The sequence below is a fragment of the Perca fluviatilis genome, chromosome 3 (assembly GCF_010015445.1).
Source record: "Perca fluviatilis chromosome 3, GENO_Pfluv_1.0, whole genome shotgun sequence".
In the NCBI taxonomy this organism is placed as follows: domain Eukaryota; kingdom Metazoa; phylum Chordata; class Actinopteri; order Perciformes; family Percidae; genus Perca; species Perca fluviatilis.
In genome coordinates, this window is record NC_053114.1 from 46,432,381 (window position 1) to 46,452,358 (window position 19,978).

The 19,978-nt window shown below is 40.5% G+C and overlaps 1 protein-coding gene across 1 annotated transcript in view; it reads right to left on the reverse strand.

Moving 5' to 3' along the window:
* Positions 1–19,978, reverse strand: part of LOC120555469 (multidrug resistance-associated protein 9-like) — a 41,375-nt gene that overhangs the window by 4,268 nt on the left and 17,129 nt on the right. Inside the window, exons 16-26 of the mRNA XM_039794162.1 lie at positions 18,138–18,188; positions 15,494–15,565; positions 15,189–15,292; positions 14,317–14,499; positions 11,942–12,168; positions 2,993–3,130; positions 2,183–2,372; positions 1,715–1,804; positions 1,062–1,248; positions 423–582; positions 108–186 (exon numbers count right to left, since the gene is read on the reverse strand). Coding sequence (XP_039650096.1) covers positions 108–186; positions 423–582; positions 1,062–1,248; positions 1,715–1,804; positions 2,183–2,372; positions 2,993–3,130; positions 11,942–12,168; positions 14,317–14,499; positions 15,189–15,292; positions 15,494–15,565; positions 18,138–18,188 — 1,481 coding nt within the window. The remainder of the gene's footprint in view (positions 1–107; positions 187–422; positions 583–1,061; positions 1,249–1,714; positions 1,805–2,182; positions 2,373–2,992; positions 3,131–11,941; positions 12,169–14,316; positions 14,500–15,188; positions 15,293–15,493; positions 15,566–18,137; positions 18,189–19,978) is intronic.

Below are 19,978 nucleotides of genomic sequence, written 5' to 3' on the forward strand. Positions count from 1 at the left end.
CGGTTTGGGAGTCAAGATTGGAAATGACACTGCCAGTGGACAGGTACCATAATGAAAATAATTATAACAATATTATTATTAATAAATAACTGGATGACGCAACATACTGTGTCCTTCATGTAGGTCTTTTCCAGCGCTGCCCAGATCTCCTCATCACTGTGTCTGTTGAAAGGGTCCAGGTTGTACCTGCAGACACGTTTCAGCAGGAACTGATTATTGAACGTTTGTTGTCTCTAAAACCCAATTCAACAGTTCTACAGTTTGATAACATTGCAGGAAAAGTTGCAGCAATCTGAACCGGCCCGTCTCAGCTCAACTGCAATACATAAATTCTGTGTAGTTCTGGTTATTCCTTGTGCATTTTTCAAGTTTGTCCAAATCTACGTAATAGAATTTAAAGCTATAGTGGTAGCCGAGGTTACCTGACAGTCCCGGTGAACAGCATGGGGTCCTGGGGGATGATGGACAGTTTTGTGCGCAGATTAGACAGGCTGATGGATGTGATGTCCACTCCATCTATCAGGATGCTTCCTGCAGTCGGTTCAACCAGCCGGAACAAAGCCACAGCCAGAGACGACTTCCCTGTACACACAAACATTTTCTCTGCAGCCTTTCATCACCTGACAACACCTGATCCAACCTTCAGGGTTCAGAGTATTTTGGAATCTTTTGGAGATTTTAGGAAACTTTGGAAGTCTTTGTGAGTCTTTGGGGATCATTGTTAGTCTTTGGGGATCTTTGTTAGTCTTTGAAAATCATTGTGAGTTTTTTGGTACTTTTTGAGTCTTAAATAATCATTGCCATGATCCTGGGTTTCTTGGTGATTGCCCAGCAGCAGACCAGGACACAATGGAGGGACTATATGTTGCATCTGTCCTGAGTAAACCTCCATGTTTCCATGATTCAGCCTGCTGCCAACCAGCTGAGACAGACATTGAATGCCAACACATCAAATTTAGGATTGTATACAGTTTGTTCACTCTTCTGTGGTTCTTTAAACACATGTTTACTCATTATAATTGGACCCAAACAGGGTGACACCGCTGCACACATGTTCTTACCAGAGCCAGTCCTTCCCACAATGCCGATCTTCTCCCCGGCTCTGATGTGGAGCTGCAGCCCATTGAGGACAACAGGTAAGTTCTGTCTGTAGCGCATCTTATAGTCCAGGAAGGTGATGACTCCGTGCTGAGGCCAGTCCTCTGAGACTGGATCCACCTTCAGCTGTGCCTCCAACTCCTCCGAGCCCTAAAACACAACCAACACTTGGTGTCAAATCAGAGAGCAGACCAGCAACATCTCTGGGAAAGTGTGGAAGTCTTTTTGAGTCTTTATGAATCTCTGGGAGTCTTTAGGAATGTTTGTGAGTGTTTAGGAATATTTGGGAATCTTTAGGAATATTTGGGAGTCTTTAAGAATCTCTGGGAGTCTTTAGGAATCTTTGAGAGTCTTTAGGAATATTTGGGAATCTTTAGGATTATTTGGGAGTCTTTAAGAATCTCTGGGAGTCTTTAGGAATCTTTGGGAGTCTTTAGGAATATTTGTGAGTCTTTAGGAATATTTGGGAATCTTTAGGAATATTTGGGAGTCTTTAAGAATCTCTGGGAGTCTTTAGGAATCTTTGGGAGTCTTTAGGAATATTTGGGAATCTTTAGGAATATTTGGGAGTCTTTAGCAATAATTGGGAGTCGTTAGGATTCTATTATAAACTGACCGTGATGTACTCGAGCAGGCGCTCAACCGAGATGAACCTCGCTTCAACCGAAATCAGGGACAGGATCAGATACTGAGAGTTTGCCGACAGCTGGAAACACAAACATTAATATTATTATTTACCAATTACACTACACATGGAGATGATGAGAGATACACACTTTATTACTTTTAAAACTCCTATGTTGTCTGTGTGTGTGTGTGTGTGTGTGTGTGTGCGGCGTGTGTGTGTGTTTGTGTGTTTTTGTGTGTGTGTGTATGTGTGAGTGTGTGTTTGTGTGTGTGTGTGTTTTTGTGTGTGTGTGTGTGTTTGTGTGTGTTTTTGTGTGTGTGTTTGTGTGTTTGTCTGTCTGTGTTTGTGTGTTTGTGTGTTTGTCTGTGTGTGTTTTTGTGTGTGTGTTTGTGTGTTTGTCTGTGTGTGTTTTTGAGTGTGTGTGTGTGTTTGTCTGTGAGAGAGAGACAGTTTTACCTGTAAGATGAAATTCAGAGAGAGGGCTTTTAAGGCAGGGCTGCAGATGTCGTTGGAGATGAAGACGACCAGCAGAGCGACTATCAGCGTCATAATGACATACAGAGTATCCATTATGTTGGAGATCCAAAATAGGCCGTAGTTATAAAGTAAGAAGTGGTTAGCATTGATGTCAGAAAGGCTCTTAAACCTGTAACACAAACAGCACGAGTCAAAGACATCAGCCATCTCGCTCAACAAGTTTATTTCCAGCAGGGGGCGCTACAGAGAATTATTTAGACATAATAAATCTTGGATAATTGAACTGAATGTGAGGATCTCCACATCTCCACTACAATGACAAAGGAATATGAAAATGAGCAAAGGAGTCGCCATAACAAAGGTTTACAGGTGTAGATGAAAGTCTTGTTGAACAATCAACTTCCTGTTTGTTTATTGGGATTTCTGAATATATAAAAATAGCAAATTTGTGAATTCAGTAAAACCAAATTCAGGGAACCAAACCAACAATTGGACCAACAGAAAAGGACTCAGTTGTTTTTGTTGTTCACATTGTTAATTTACTTGAAAGAAGACTCAGTACTATTTATGATAGGGTCTCAGGGCTAAAATACCAAAAGGGCAAAGGGCAATACCTACCTGAAGTGTGTTGTGGTCACAACCATTTGTTACATAGGTGTCTGAGTCCCTTTGGAGTAAAAAATGCTGACTAATATGTCTGAGTTCTTTTGGAGGGCTGAAACGGAAGTGAACACTGAATTCAGTGAGTAAAAAAGAGCTGAGTTTCTCTGAGCTGTCTTTGAGTCTCACCGCTCTGTGTAGTTGCGCGTCTTGTCGTAGGCGTGAATGGTGCCAAGGCCTTTAACGATGGAGGTGCACAGAGAGATGCAGGGAGAGCGACTGATGTCCTCCATCTTCTTCAACGTACACACGTTTCTCAGGAACAGGCTGCAGGGAACAGTCGGTCTTTATTAGGGCTGTTTGAACAAATTCCAAAACTCAAATATAATTAGAATATAAAAAAAAAATCAATACTATTTGAATGCTGACATTACTATTCGAATAATGCTTTTTTATATACACTACCGGTCAAAAGTTTGGGGTCACTTAGAAATGTCCATTCCACTCCATTATAGAAAGAATACCAGCTGAGATCAGTTGCATTGCTTTTTTAACCAGGGCAGCAGTGTTCAGATTACATTATATGCTTATATAATTGCAAAAGGGTTCTCCAATGTTTTCTCAGTTAGCCTTTTGAAATTATATCAGATTAGTAAACAGAATGAGCCTTTGGATCATTGGATGAATAGTTGCTGATAATGGGCAATGTAGATATTAAAGATCAGTCGAGAACCCTTTTGGTATTATGCACATAATGTTATCTGAAAACTGCTGCCCTGATTTAAAAAACAATGTAACTGATCTCAGCTGGTATTCTGTCTATAATGGAGTGGAATGGAAAATTTCTAAGTGACCCCAAACTTGTGACCGGTAGTGTATATTTTTTTTAAATGGAGATCACCACTCCTGACAATTTGAGAAGCGATGTGTGGAAGGCAATCTGCAGAATATGCAAAATCCGAATGAAATATCACTCCTCAACGAACAACCTGAGGCCACACCTGACAACGTTACACCGTGACAAGCTAGGTGTTCTGTCTGAGGAACAGCCGCTAAAACAGGCAAGAATTACTTATTTTCTGCCTTTCTCCTCATCACGGGGCTTACCATCTACCCGCCAAAAGGCGATTATAGACAAACTGACACGGTTCATCTGTAAAGATATGAGACCGATCAAAATCACGCAGGGGTCTGGATTTAAAGATTTTATTCACAAGCTTGAGCCAAGGTACACGGTTCCTAGATGCGCAATAATCACTGACAGAGTTGTGAAACTCTATGATACAACATCAGACAACATCAGACAAATGATCAGTGGAAAAAAGATTTCCCTGATGGCTGGACATCACTTGCCACAGAGGCATATGTGACAGTCATCGCACATTTTATAGATAATGACTGGGAATTAAAAGATGTAATTCTCAAAATGGCTGAAGCACAGAAAAGCCACACCACCGAGAATGTTGCTGAGTGCATCCCAAACATACTCAGAGAGTACGTTAGTCGTCAGTGCTTTCCATCACCACTGACAATGCGGCTAATTATATCAACGCTGTCAAGAGGCACCTGCAGGCCATCAATGTCCCGTGCATGGCACGCACCATTAACCTGGCTGTGAAGAAAGGGCTGGCAGTGCGAGCTATAGAAACTCCAATCAGCAGACTGAAAACCACAGCACTGCATTTTAACAAATCCGCTACCGACAGCTACCTTTTGGAATACAAGCAGAAGCTGCTTTGTCTTAAACCTACGAAGCTAATGAACGACTGCGCTACCCGATGGAACAGCACTTAGGACATGGTGTGTGAGGCAGCTGAGCAACAAGCTCCGGTAGCAGCAGTCATCATGGAGAAGAAACTTGGTCATCTCGAGTTGACTACCAGCGAGTGGACCCTTATGGAGCAGGTGAGCATATATGTATGCATTAAATGTAATAACCAGGTGATATTGAGCAATTAATAGGCTTGTTTTTTCATTAATAATACAGTAGAGGGCATAGCAGCCTATGCATAGCTGCGTTACGTTAAGCTGCTAGCCATAAAGTTATTCTAATTTTGTTTGTGTGTATTTTCGAAGGTGAGAGCATTGCTTAAGCCTTTCAAAGTAGCCACTAAGGCGTTATCCACCGACCAATTTCCAACAGCATCAGCTGTACTCCCCCTGAAGTATGTACTTTTGTCACATCTTCAGCTGTCCAGAGGTGATCCGGCAGCACTCAATTTAAGATAAATACGGACCTCTACAATCGATCAAGCCGCGTTTCCATCGGCTAATTCATTTGGAACGAGACCAACGGCAGGAGGTACGTGAGAAAATAAAAGGGGAGATGAGTGTTTGCGGAGCAAGCAGCCATGGCTATGGGGCAACTCATCATGGTATCATGGTTTTAACTATCATGGTGGAAGACATCACAGTCGAAAGTACCCCCACCTTGCCCAGCTGGCACAGCACTATTGAGCATCCCAGGAACCTCAGTTAGAGCAGAAAGGGTTTTCTCCATGGCTGGGATTATAGTAAATAAAAAATGTTCTGCACTAGATTCAGAAAATGTTGATCGTCTTGTGATTTTGGCCAACAACCTTAGGGATTAAATCCTGCCAATGTTGTTTGAAATGTTGAATGTGAATGTTACACACTTTGATTTAGGCATCTTCATTTTATTTTAATTGTTTTTCTTCAGTTTGTGAAGATCGGTTGTGTTGAATAGAAGCTGTGCAGTTATTGATGCCGTCTCAGCAGTCATTGTTTTTTTATATCAAAAATGTCCATTAAAGTTGACAAATTAAAGTCATTCATTTTGTTTCACTGTTATATTGTTAATAAGAAAGCAATCACCTGTTTCCAAATGTTTGTATTGTAATGTTAGAAGTCCCTCTAGTGGACAGAACGTGTAACAACAACCGTATGCTGATAGTGGCATTGGCGATTCATAAGCCTGTGTAATGTCGTAAATATTAAAATAGGATGAATTTGAGCATTTCATATTTGAATATTATTGGAATATTAAATAAAATAAATCATGGAATTTGAATAGTATTATAGAGGAAGACTGACAGTCCTAGTCTTTACTGTCACTCATCAGAGAATAACTGATCCAACAACTACCATCCTTGATTATTAATTTCCAATGATATTATTGTGCAGAATGTAGGGATAGATCAATGAATTAGTTTGTTTAAAGGTCCGATGACATGGTGCTCTTTGGATGCTTTTATATAGACCTCAGTGGTCCCCTAATACTGTATCTGAAGTCTCTTTTATATAGACCTTAGTGGTCCCCTAATACTGTATCTGAAGTCTCTTTCCCGAAATTCAGCCTTGGTGCAGAATTACAGCCACAAGAGCCAGTCCCACAATGAGCTTTCCTCAGAATGTGCCATTTCTGTGTCTTTAGCTATTGAGGAGGAGAGAGGGAGGGGCAAGGTGGAGAGTGGGGGTGTGGCCTTGACCAACTGCCACTTTTCTCATTTGAAAGCCATGATGTCTCTCTCTCATGGGTTGGCCAAATTCTCTGGTCGGGCAAAGCAGAGAAAGGGGAGGTAACTTTGCTTGTTATGACCTCATAACAAGCAAGATTCCAGAACAGCTCATCTGAGCTTTCATTTTCTCAAAGGCAGAGCAGGATGCCCAGGGCTCGGTTTACACCTATCACCATTTCAAGCCAATTGGGACCATAGGCAGGCTGGGGGAACTCATATTAATGTTTAAAAACCTCATAAAGTGAAATTTTCATGCCATGGGACCTTTAAATGCTGCATCCTGATCCTTACAGACGTTTAGGGGACAGCACAAGGGTTTGTGTTTGGTCCTCTACTGTTTATGCTCTACATTAGCAATAGTATCACTCTGCTTTCTCTTCATGTTTGTCTTCAGTCTTCATCGCAATCAGATTACCTGAGTATATAAAGATTATATATACAATTGTTCTGATACTGATACCGGATGTGATATGATTGTTGTCGTTGTTCTATGGCTTGGCTCGGGTTAAAGTCTTTGTAAAGCATGTAAAAAAACAGACAGAGAATAAATGCCACTGAACTATATTTCATTACCTAGTTTGACAACCAGTCATAGCCATCACTATTCACTGTTTTATCCCAAACATAACCAACCCAGTCTCACGTCAGTTCGTGATGGCATTACGAAATTAAATCTATTAGAACGTGATACTATCACATTATTGTGAAGATTTACGTGTTGGGGTCACGTTTTTTATACTAATGTATTTCAATGAGAAGCATCTTACGTAATCACAGTACGAAACTTTCTGCCACTCGGCTGCAGCAGAGAAGCTAGATACAGCTTTGATATTATTGGTATTTTTAGCCCAATAACCGCTGTTTTAATCAACATTTATTCACCAGATCTTATCACGGTTTATATGCATTTCTTTTAATGTTATTATTTCGGTCTATTTCGGCCAGGGATTGCTTTGTTGTTTATTGATATTTTTAAAACTATAACGCTACATCTTTCAACATGTATTTAGCTGTTATCATGGTATGCATTTCTTTATTTTAATAATATTATTTCGGTCTTATTACCGGTGAAATATTACAGTAAATAAGACAGAACAGTAGGCTACGATATGAGCCGAGCTGGGCGCATTCAAAGCCGATGTCCCACGATGCAATGCGGGCATTCATTCACAGAATCAGACAGCAATCAGCGGGTCTATAACGCCAGTATCGCTTCAATGTACGTAAGGGATAATGTAGATCATTGTTATAGCGAATACAACAACAACGGGGTGATCAGGAACCCGACGCCAATCTTCTTCCAGCGGATTTATTGATAGCTCTCCTCCAGAGGGAACAGAACTGCGTCCATGGCAACGCTCTGCTATGCATTGCAACGGTGTGTTATACTTTAGCAACGGTCTGTTATCAAGGAAATAACAGACCGCATTGTACATTAGAATATAAGCAAGCCATGTAATAAATATAATATATATAATCAGTAGTTTTGTCACCAGCAACAACACGTTGCTCAGTTTTGTTCCAGTAAGTTATGCACCGTAATAACATTTTTAAAAAAAATCAGCTGAAGACTCCGGAAGTGACGTTGTAATTACCGCTCGGCGGATAGAAAAGATAAAAAACAATATTCGTAATATTGATGTTTTTGTCTAATGTTGTATTTGAGGAGTTAAACAATAAAGATAGCATCAATAATAAAATACAGTTTCATGTATTTGTCTCATGTATTGTGTGCTCGGCCGGCCAGCTGGCGGCATCAATCTGAAATGGAATGAAGCCGATTCACGGCCGACAGCAGAAACAGGAGCCGAACACGTCCTCCCACCCACCCCGGAAGAACTACAAGTGCTCAAGCTTTGTAACAGATTCTGGGCCGCGTCTATAGTGGGAGTTGTAGTTTTTAAATATATTGGTATATTTCTCATAAGTAGAAGTTGATAGTGTAGAATTTTGGATACACCCTGTTTTTTTGGGGATGGGGAACACGCTGGTGTCATCAGATTTTAAAAATAGAATTGTTAAATAGGTGAAAATAGCTTATTACCATATTTGACAGTGCTTACAGTGGATAAACTTTGGAGACCATATCTACATGATAGCTGAGGTCCAGAGCTTTCTAGAACAGCTGGTTGTATGTGTGTGGCACCTTCTGTTGCTAAATGACAAGCCTTCAAACATGGACTGGGTTCAAGGTTCAGAGGTCAATATTTCAAAGCAGGAGTAATGTATGCTCTCCCGACTGACATATGTTACTCTCCAGATTGAGACCTTTCCAACGATGTGTTTGCTATAGTCCTATGACAAGGTTTTAATTTTCACATATCATAGGGACCATTTTGCAAGCTATACTTTATTGTCCCCAGAGGGATATTTGCCTTGAGTTAAAATGCTTCAAAAATAACACTTGACATATTGTTTTATCATACAGATGACATACTTACGATAAAAAAATAAACAAAGTGATATGTAGTCAGATTGAAGCACATCACACAGCCACAATCTATTGCTCATCTTTCACAAACAGTGAGCAACACACAACCCTATATGCATCATATCATGAAGCTATTCCCTGCAGCCTCAAGTAACATTATTTAAAGTTTTAATTGAGGTAGGTCCAAATTAGGGCTATAGTTTAGAATTATTTAGTTTACATTAGGGTACCCATTTCTTCTGCCAGAGGATAAGAGCTACTTGGCATGGAGAATAAAGATTGATCAGACCATATTATCTGTGCTCCCCTGAATAGTAAGCATTAAATGAGATGTTTTTAGATATTGCTGACATATTCAAATTCTCTGTAATGCAGCCTTGTATAACATAAACCCTCTGATTCACTGTGAGTGTCTGCTCTAAATGATAAGACACACTTTCAACACGGGCCTTCCAGCCAAAGGTGTTGTATATACACACCAAGGTGCCTATAGGAGCAGAGCAGATTGATTGGTTCATCATTTATGACCTCTGATACCCTCTGACTCATGTCACGACCAACTCATTTTGTGAAATGGTTGAATGAGATTGTTGGTATGGCACCACATTCTGGTCTCTATTTTAGCAGAATATGCAAAAGTACTTGTGTCTGTGTGCAGTAGGCTGAGGTAGAAGTGTGCCAAAAATGCCAAAACACATGTTTGTGTACACATACCCATACAAAGCTATACATCTCTGTGAACAAAAACCTCAGCAAAAATCTGCTTAAAATGTTTCCTAAAACTAGCCCCTTCTTAATTTTGAAAAGATAGTCTCAGTAAAGGCTACAAAGGTTATAGCTACAAGCTGTAATCATGCTGATTGATATGAGGATCATCTTCTGAATAATAATTAATATGATAGACCTACCATGAATTATTTCAAAAAAGTCAGTTATTTAAAATAATGCAGTGTGATGTTAAATCAAATTAAGTCCCACACATAAATATCCTCATGTTTTTTTTCCCCCTTTAGTCTTTGCTATTAACATTCATCAACCACAAAATTAGAAAATTGCGTTTTTAAATAACTATGCATGGAAAATAACATGAAAAATGCTTCTCTTTGTAAGTAGTTTATTTTTAGTTTTTCACAACAGTAGCCTACAAGTCAAAACAAATGCCCATTAGTCAAACAAGCCATTAGGCTGTAGTTCTAAACACTCAACTGTAGTTTGTTTATATAGGCCTAGTATTTTTCTGCGACAAGGCAAATCAAAGTGCTTAGCATAAAACACTATTTTATCATTATTGGTATTTTTATTGTATAAATTCTCACGTACAACATGCAGCAATTTGTTTTATTTTTTTACGTGCAGCAATCTTTTCTATCCGCTGAGCAGTAATTACTACGTCACTTCAGGAGTCTTCAGCTGATGTCATTTAGCAACAGAAGGTGCAACACACATAAAACCAGCTGTTATAGAAAGCTCTGGACCTCAGCTATCATGTAGATATGGTCTCCAAAGTTTATCCACTGTAAGCACTGTCAAATATGGTAATAAGCTATTTTCACCTATTTAACGATTCTATTTTTAAAATCTGATGACACCAGTGTGTTCCCCATCCCAAAAAAAAGACCAGGGTGTATCCAAAATTCTACACTACCAACTTCTACTTATGAGAAATATACCAATATATTTAAAAACTACAACTCCCACTACAGACGCGGCCCAGAATCTGTTACAAAGCTTGAGCACTTGTAGTTCTTCCGGGGTGGGTGGGAGGACGTGTTCGGCTCCTGTTTCTGCTGTCTGCCGTGAGTGGGCTTCGTTCCATTTCAGATTGATGCCGCCTGCCGGCCGGCCGAGCACACAATACATGAGACAAATACATGAAACTGTATTTTATTATTGATGCTATCTTTATTGTTTAACTCCTCAAATACAACGTTAGACAAAAACATCAATATTACGAATATTATGTATTTGTATCTTTTCTATCCGCGGCCGGTAATTACGACGTCACTTCCGGAGTCTTCAGCTGATTTTTAAAAATTAACGTTTAGGTGCATAACTTACTGGAACAAAACTGAGCAACGTGTTGTTGCTGGTGACAAAACTACTGATTATATATATTTATTACATGGCTTGCTTTATTCTAATGTACAATGCGGTCTGTTATTTTCTTGATAACAGACCGTTGCTAAGTATAACACACCGTTGCCATGCATAGCAGAGCGTTGCCATGGACGCAGTTCTGTTCCCTCTGGAGGAGAGCTATCAATAAATCCGCTGGAAGAAGATTGGCGTCGGGGTCCTGATCACCCCGTTGTTGTTGTATTCGCTATAACAATGATCTACATTATCCCTTACGTACATTGAAGCGATACTGGCGTTTTAGACCCGCTGATTGCTGTCTGATTCTGTGAATGAATGCCTGCATTGCATCTTGGGACATCGGCTTTGAATGCGCCGCTGCTCACCTTCATACCTAGCCTACTGTTCTGTCTTATTTACTGTAATATTTCACTGTCACGGTAAAAGACGAAATAATATTATTAAAATAAAGAAATGCATACCATGATAACAGCTAAATACATGTTGAAAGATGTAGCGTTATAGTTTTAAAAATATCAATAAACAACAAAGCAATCCAGCTTCCCTGGCCGAAATAGACCTAAATAATAACATTAAAAGAAATACATATAAACCGTGATAAGATCTGGTGAATAAATGTTGATTAAAACAGCGATTATTGGGCTAAAAATACCAATAATATCAAAGCTGTATCCAGCTTCTCTGTGCAGCCGAGTGGCAGAAAGTTTCGTGCTGTAATTACGTAAGATGCTTCTCATTGAAATACATTAGTATAAAAAACGTGACCCCAACACAAAAATCTTCACAATAACGTGATGGTATCACGTTCTAATAGATTTAATTTCATAATGCCATCACGAACTGACGTGAGACTGGGTTGAACATAACCCATCCAGTGTCTTGGGGACCTATTGACTGTTTAACCCAAACATAACTGTAATATTTAAGCACAAGCTCACTTTAACCGTGAAATAATCATATCCCTACTGAAATGAGCTATTGCTTTTATAAAACGTCATCAACTTCATCAAGTCATTGGCAATATAAAAGTCACGCATGCAAGTTCAGGCATCAAAATCTGTTTCAAGAAGGAAAATAAATGTTTTTGGATCTTTATTCATGTATTAGGTCTGCTGTGGAGTGCTTACTCACCTGACAAGGATAATTAAGACCGTCACCAGGATGCACGCTGGCAGCAGCATGTACGGGAAAGTGACTGCAGAGATGATCAAACTGGAGATGGCCATCAAAGAGAACATGAGCTGGATGTTGACATAAAAAGGCACTGAAGAGTCCACCTCGTTCTGACACGTGGAGAAACAGTTGAGGATGCGGCCAGTTGGAGTCGTGTCAAAGAAACTCATCTGTTTCGCTAAGATCTGAGGGAAATACCGACCAATCAGCTGAGTTCACTCACCAATCACAGCTACCAGAGCAAAAACATGAAGAAAACTGTTTAACTGTTTTCAAAAGGTTGGCTTTAGGGCCTTTGCATGGTCCTTGAATGCCCCTTTGTGGGCAAATAAAATTGAGTTTCAGTAAGTTTCGTTTCTTCACCACTATGTAGAGTTGAGTACCAATTAAGGCCTTTATTCTGCTCTTGCTTTGTGCAGGTTAGCGCAGCAGATAGCTAACATCAGATCCTTGAAATAGTAGAATTGAGAATGTAGGCTTTTAGTTAGGATCTTTCCAATTTTGTAAAACTGTGGAAACATAAAATTATGGCATTACACACTGCCCATATACATAACCATGAACACACAACTGTAGTCTAGCATATACAGTAGCCATTCCATAAGAAAAATAAGAAGTCATAATCATGAGACATGCAGGACTAGTTAGCATTTAAGCTTAATTTAGGGATGTGATGAACACTGGCAATAATAGGCACAATAAAGATCATGGAACTATGACTAGAAATAGTAGATGTAGTAGTTCATGGCATAGCAGGGCACTGCAGGGCATAGCAAGACGTAGCAGGGCTACACACCTTCCCCCGCCGGTCTCGGCGAACGCTGCAACTCCTCACTTCCTAACTATAAGCTTTATCAAAAAGGAGAGTTTTAAGATTACTCTTAAATGTGGTGACGGTGTCTGCCCCCCGAACCCAGACTGGGAGCTGGTTCCACAGGAGAGGAGCCTGATAGCTGAAGGCTCTGGCTCCCATTCTACTTTTAGAGACTCTAGGAAAACACAAGTAACTCTGCATTCTGGGAGTGCAGTGCTCTAGTGGGACAATAAGGTACTATGACCTCTTCTAGATATGATGGTGCTTGACCATTTAGAACTTTGTAGGTCAGGAGAAGGATTTTAAATTCAATCCTGGATTTTACAGGAAGCCAATGCAGAGAAGCTAATACAGGAGAAATATGATCTCTTTTCTTAGTTCTTGCCAGAACACGCGCTGCAGCATTCTGGATCAGCTGGAGAGTCTTAAGGGACTTATTTGAGCATCATGATAGTAAGGAATTACAGTAGTCCAGCCTGGAAGTAACAAATGCATGGACAGGTTTTTCAGCATCGTTTTGAGATAGGATGTTCCTAATTTTGGCAATGTACGAAGGTGAAAAAAGGCTGTTCTTGAGGTTTGTTTTAAGTGGGCATTAAAGGATATATCCTGATGAAAAATAACTCCTAGATTTCTGACAGTAGTGCTGGAGGCCAGGGCAATACCATCCAGAGTAGCTATATCTTTGGATAATGAGGTTCGGAGGTGTTTAGGGCCCAGCACCATAACCTTGGTTTTGTCTGAGTTTAATCAGAAAATTTTATATCTTTAATACGCTTGAAGTTTAGCTAACTGACTAGTTTCGTCTGGCTTAATTGATAAGTATAATTGGGTGTCATCCACATAACAGTGAAAGTTAATTGAGTGTTTCCTAATAATATTGCCTAGAGGAAGCATATATAAGGTGAATAGAATTGGTCCAAGCACTGAGCCTTGTGGAATGCCATGGCTAACTTCAGCGCACCTGGAGGATTCTTCGTTAACATTAACAAATTGAGATTGATCAGAGAAATAGGACTTAAACCAGCTTAGTGCTATTCCTTTAATGCCAACTAAGGGTTCAAGTGCCATGTGCACTCCCCGGTTTAGAGCTAGCCTTACGCTTCCTTCAGACAGTCATCCACTCGCCCAGCTGCTCGGGGCCTGCCGGGGGACTGCTAACAGAAGCTACAGTATGTTGGCTCGCACCAGCTACGGAGCGCTGGCTAGCTACGGAAGCATACGATCTTGATTCCATGGTGCGGAGCCGTGCCTCAAACTCACTAAGCCTAGCCTCCAGAGCAGTGAATAAACTACATTTATTACATACACCTTTATCACTAAAGGAGGAAGAGGAATAGCTAAACATCTGACACACCGAGCAAGAAAGAGCAGGAGAGGGAGAGGAATTAGCCACTGCTAATGGCTAAGCAAAAGTAGCTCACAGCATTTTAACAATTGTGAGTTCAGCGAGGCAGTCGCTGTAAGAGAAGAGAAGATGACAGATGACAGATATATCAGAGATTTGTGTTGGTCTTACGTTGCTGAGCAGCTTGTTGTGCAGCGTGGTGGCAGCGTTAAGCGTGACTCTGACGAAGCAGAAACATTTGATGAAGCAGATGATCAGCAGACTGCCCAACATCGCAGCACATACTAGGTGGTAGAAGTGCAGCTCGGGGTTCAGAGAGACGTTGTCTCGCTCTGAAGATGTCACGTTGGCAGTCTGGGAAACAACACAACAACCTGAGTCCAGCTGTTAAACATCTGGCAAACTTCTGCTGCTGAGAGCCACAACATTTCCAACTGCAGCTGAATCTGTCACTGAACAATATTTTCACTCATAACCCCAAGAACTTTACAAATAAGCGTCAAAAAAGGAAATAAGTGTAACAAAAAATGCCAAAGCGTCAAAAGAAGGGTCTAAATGTCAAAAGCCTAAAAAAAGTATCAAATAAGTGTCAAAAGTACATCTAAAGTTTTAAAAATGTAACTGGCAGCGAAGATAACATCTTTTACGGCCGTTAGCATGTAGCTATTATAGATAGCAGTGGACACTAATAGAGTATAGCAGCACTGAATTGGGGAGGATTTAACGCCACTGGCAGCCAAGATGACGTGTTTTACTGCCGTTAGCATGTAGCTACATGCGACAATGTTAACACCGACGTAGCATAGTAAAAACAACACTGCAGTCCTGCCTACTCTGAGCAGTTGACCAATCATAGAAGGCCGGCTTAGAGTTCTAATTACAGTCTACACAACAGCAGTTCATGTAGAACAAACTAACTACAGTCTACACAGCAGCAGTTCATGTGGACCAGACTCTAACTACAGTCTACACAGCAGCAGTTCATGTGGACCAAACTCTAACTACATCATACACAGCAGCAGTTCATGCAAAGTGTGTCTCACCCCGGCTCCCTGCTGCAGCCAGTAGCTGAGGCCCCAGTAGCCTAACGACCCGTTAGCTGTTAGCACCACGAAGCTGAGGAGAGTGAAGAAGCTCACACAGAGTCCTGCAGGAGACAGAGGGGACAGGTTAACATATAAATCAGGGTTCAACATATAATAAGACCCAAGCCGAATGAATGTAAAATCAATGTGAGCGTCTAAATAAAGTTCCCACATCTAATGGTTGTAGTCAGACTTCTTTAGCAAGTTCTCTTTGAGCTTTTTGAGTTTGTGTGTGTGTGTGTGTGTGTGTGTGTGCGCGTTACCTCCGGCTGCATGACAGTACTGCTGAAAGGTTCTCCAGGTGATCAAACTCGCTTCACTCTTCTGATCAGCAGCTTCACACAGAGAAGAGAACATTTCAGAAAACTCAACATTTCTTTTAATTTTGCTGTTGTTTTGTGAAATGTCGGGTTTTGTCCTTCAGTGCCACAATAGCCCAAAGCAGATACTGCAGAAACAGGGAAGCTTCCCAAAAATGAATACTCTCTTTAACAAGTTTTAATCAACCATGGTAACACGCTGCAGGACTAACATGGGAGCGAGTCTTGGGGTTCATGAAGGGAAGATCTTGTTCAGCTGAAAGTTCGGGTTCAGAAAAAGGGGAGAGAAGGAGAAAGAGTTGGAGGGAAAAGGACAAGGAGAAAGAAAAGCCTGAGGAGAGGCACCCCCAGTGTTACCCCCCGTAATAAACTAAGTTGCGAGTTTAACGACCAGCGTTTTCGGCACTCTTTCAACCCCTTTTTTAGCCTATAAGCTACACTGGTTCTCCGGTTTTTAAAGCCTAAATATCTTCCGCCGCAGGCTAAAACCACATCTCTTCCGACTGCACCTTGGATAATAAAAAACTAACAGTTCCACTTCATGTGTCTCTTTGTAGTTTGGCTTATTTAAAGCTAATGGACTTGTAATTACTTCTTGCTGTCTGGAGTTTGTACCTTCAAGGTTGAAAGCACTTAATTGGATTTTGGTTTGGATAAAAGCATCAGCTAAATGACATGTAATACAGTTTTTTCCAACTGCTTACACACAAAATCTTTTCATGTCACACGATTTTTGAAACCTCTCACTCAAAGTGCAAAACTACACAGCAAATCTCCAAAACCATAAGCTATTTCTCAGCCTTTCACTCAGCTTTCAATTGCATAAAACACTTTTTTCAAAACATTAAACACAATTCTCTACCTAAGACACAAAAAACTAGAAGTGACTTGCTATCCATTTCTAAACACAACCACTCAAAATGCTACACTTATTTACCAGGGCACACACACACTCCTCACATTTGCAAACACATCATGTCATAACTGAACATTAACCAATCATTGCTTTAGTATAGGCCTATACATAGGACAAAGGTCAGATTACCTGTTTTGAACAATGGATGCCAACAATACACAGAGAGCAAGTGGAGGAGGAGGGAGAGACAGGGGACAACAACGAGGAGGAGGAGGGCGAAGATTAAGAATGAGAGCCATCTCTGATCAGATCAAGGCCACACTTATTCATCATGTGATCAACCATGGATTGACCAATGAGAGAAGCCCATCTTGAGTAGCTTTACAGTGGCGTCCATACTGCATGTAACTATATAATGACTATTTCAGCATTACAAATCAACCAGACTTTGTTTTGCACAGAGTGCATACAATTCTGCCCCCCCCAACACAACCCCCCCGCCCCGACACTCAAGCACGCACAAACACTCTCAACACACACATACATATTACATATGTTTATACTTTTGTTTTCTTGTTTGATGCTACTGTATACAACACTGTGCTAGTCTTACAAACGTAATGTTTTGCCCAATCAATATTTTCTGTTTTACTGTAACATTAGATTGTTTTTTACAGGTGCACTTTTCAACCCCTCTCAGCAGATTTACTTTCTCTCTAGAACATTGTAAATGTAGATATAAGCCTATGAACGACAAAAGAGCTTTAGATTTAGAACAACAGTGTGTACATGGTATATCCAAAAATTTACTATTATGAAAAAGGTGTTTGCCATTTGATGCAAATGCTTCATTTTGAGAAGGGTTTATGGTATTTTGAATGCAGTGTTTCATTTTGAAGGAGATATGAGGCATTTTGCATTTTGTGTGTGCAGTTTTAGGAATTGTGTGTAGAGTTTTGAAAAAAGGAGACATAGTTTTGAAAACGTGTGTAAGTAAATGTAAATGGACTGTTTTTATATAGCGCTTTAACATAGTACAGGAACCATTCACCATTCACACACATTCATACACTGTTTCCGAGGCTGCCGTACAAGGTGCCACCTGCTCATCAGATAATCACTCACACGCACTTAGACTCCGATGCACAGCACAATAATATTCACTCATCATGTCCTCATCATGTAAATAGCTAGCAAGCTGTGCAGCAAAAAAGAAAATCTGCAGTATTTGGCGGACTGTTTTTAGGCTCGCAGTGGAGACGTGTTAACATTCTGAGTTTAATTTTTATTATTTTAAAATATTTGAAAAACTCTGCATCCACAGATTCCATGTGACCCTGGTTACAGTTGTTCAGACAGACAGACAGTTGTTCCACTTCTGGGATTGCTCCGGTGCCACCAGATGTCCGTCCCCTTCTTCTGTCTTTGTGTTGGGGTTCTAACCTCCGGTGGATTTGTGAGGACTATGGTTAACTGCTCCTCATATCTCTGCAGGGTAAATCCATACAGCTAGCTAGACTATTTGTCCAATCTGAGTTTTCTGTTGCACAACTAAAACTACTTTTGAACGTACATGCTTTTCTCCCATCCAGGAATGCTGTGTGGACAGACCTTCCTTCGCAGTGCTGTGGAGGAGGGTCTGGCTAGCGAGACTAATTAGCTATCAATGTCCTGTTTATTAATGTAAAGTGTTATCAAACAGCAGGATTTTTGCAGTTTTGACAGACTTACGTTTGCAGGCGGATGAAAGTGCATCGGTGTTCTCATCCGACATGTCGAAGGCTGTGAGGAAACAGAGGGGCAGTTTGATTTACTGCAAAGCTTCAACACAACTCTTTTATTCAGCTTTAACTGACCCAACAACAGCTGAACAGATGTGTTTCTGTGTTTGATGGACACAGCACAGATTAACACAACAAGCATGAAGAGAGAATAACAGAGATTATTTTCATTAGAAATTCACCTGTAGATTACTTTCTCAACTCAAGTTACAACCTCAAAATCTCAACATCTGACATCCGACCAACAGTCCAAAACAAGATGGATTCGAAAGTAGTATGTAGAGATACAACAATAGAGAGTAGTATGTAGAGAGACAGAAGTAGAGAGTAGTATGTAAAGAGACAGCAGTAGAGAGTAGTATGAAGAGAGACAGAAGTAGAGAGTAGTATGTAGAGAGACAACAGTAGAGAGTAGCATGAAGAGAGACATCAGTAGAGAGTAGTATGTAGAGAGACAACAGTAGAGAGTAGTATGTAGAGAGACAGCAGTAGAGAGTAGTATGTAGAGAGACAACAGTAGAGAGTAGTATGTAGAGAGACAACAGTAGAGAGTAGTATGTAGAGAGACAACAGTAGAGAGTAGTATGAAGAGAGACAACAGTAGAGAGTAGTATGTAGAGAGACAACAGTAGAGAGTAGTATGTAGAGAGACAACAGTAGAGAGCAGTATGTAGAGAGACAACAGTAGAGAGTAGTATGTAGAGAGACAACAGTAGAGAGTAGTATGTAGAGAGACAACAGTAGAGAGTAGTATGTAGAGAGACAACAGTAGAGAGCAGTATGTAGAGAGACAACAGTAGAGAGTAGCATGAAGAGAGACAACAGTAGAGAGTAGCATGAAGAGAGACAACAGTAGAGAGTAGTATGTAGAGAGACAACAGTAGAGAGAAGTATGTAGAGACAACACAGGATCACTGAAATGTACATTTTGTAACCTCACCAACCATATTTTCCTAAACCTGTCACGTTCTTGTGCTGCATGTCAGTTAAACATATGTCCTGATCCTGAGCATCAAAAAGTGACGCCAAGTGCGTCTAAATATGATGCTAAAGGAGACTTTTTGCGTCAATAACAAAAGTCAAAGGAATCTGACCAAGCGTCGCTTTTTGATGCAATGGGAGTGAGAATGTGTTGTATGAATCTTCTGCTAATGAGGCTATGACACCTGCTGAGCTTGAGCTTCATTTTGAAACCAAACGGAGCATGATGAGGAAACGTGTAGGATCTTTAGAGTGAAAAACGTGATGAACTTCAGAAAAGCATTATGAAGAAAGTAGCAATATCCACGATGTTCCACTTCCGGGATTTCTCTGTTGCCGATGGAAATTCTGCAGGATTTCATTATGTATTTCATTCATTATACATGATTATTTTTTTCATGCGTTATGAAGGAAGCCTCGCTGTTTTTTCAGCGGAAAATACAAAGGCAGTTAGTTAGTTCACAGGGTTTTTTGTTGAAAAACTTATCCTTGGTCTGAAAAAGTTTTAGAAACACTGCTGTAGAACACTTGGAATAACTCATTCTCATAAATGGGTTCATATGATATCCTATGGAATTAGGCGACAGTTTCCTGGGTGAAAGTCTTGTGTTTTGTGTCTTGTGGACGAGAGGATCGCCTCCCTATGCCTGCGGGTTGTGAGGGTGAAAACTCTGACTGTTGTTTGTGCATATGCACCAAACAAGAGTTCGGAGTATTCGGCCTTCTCGGAGACCTTGAATGAAGTCCTGTATGGGGCTCCAGTGGGGGACTCCATAATTCTGCTGGGGGACTTCAACGCGCACGTGGGCA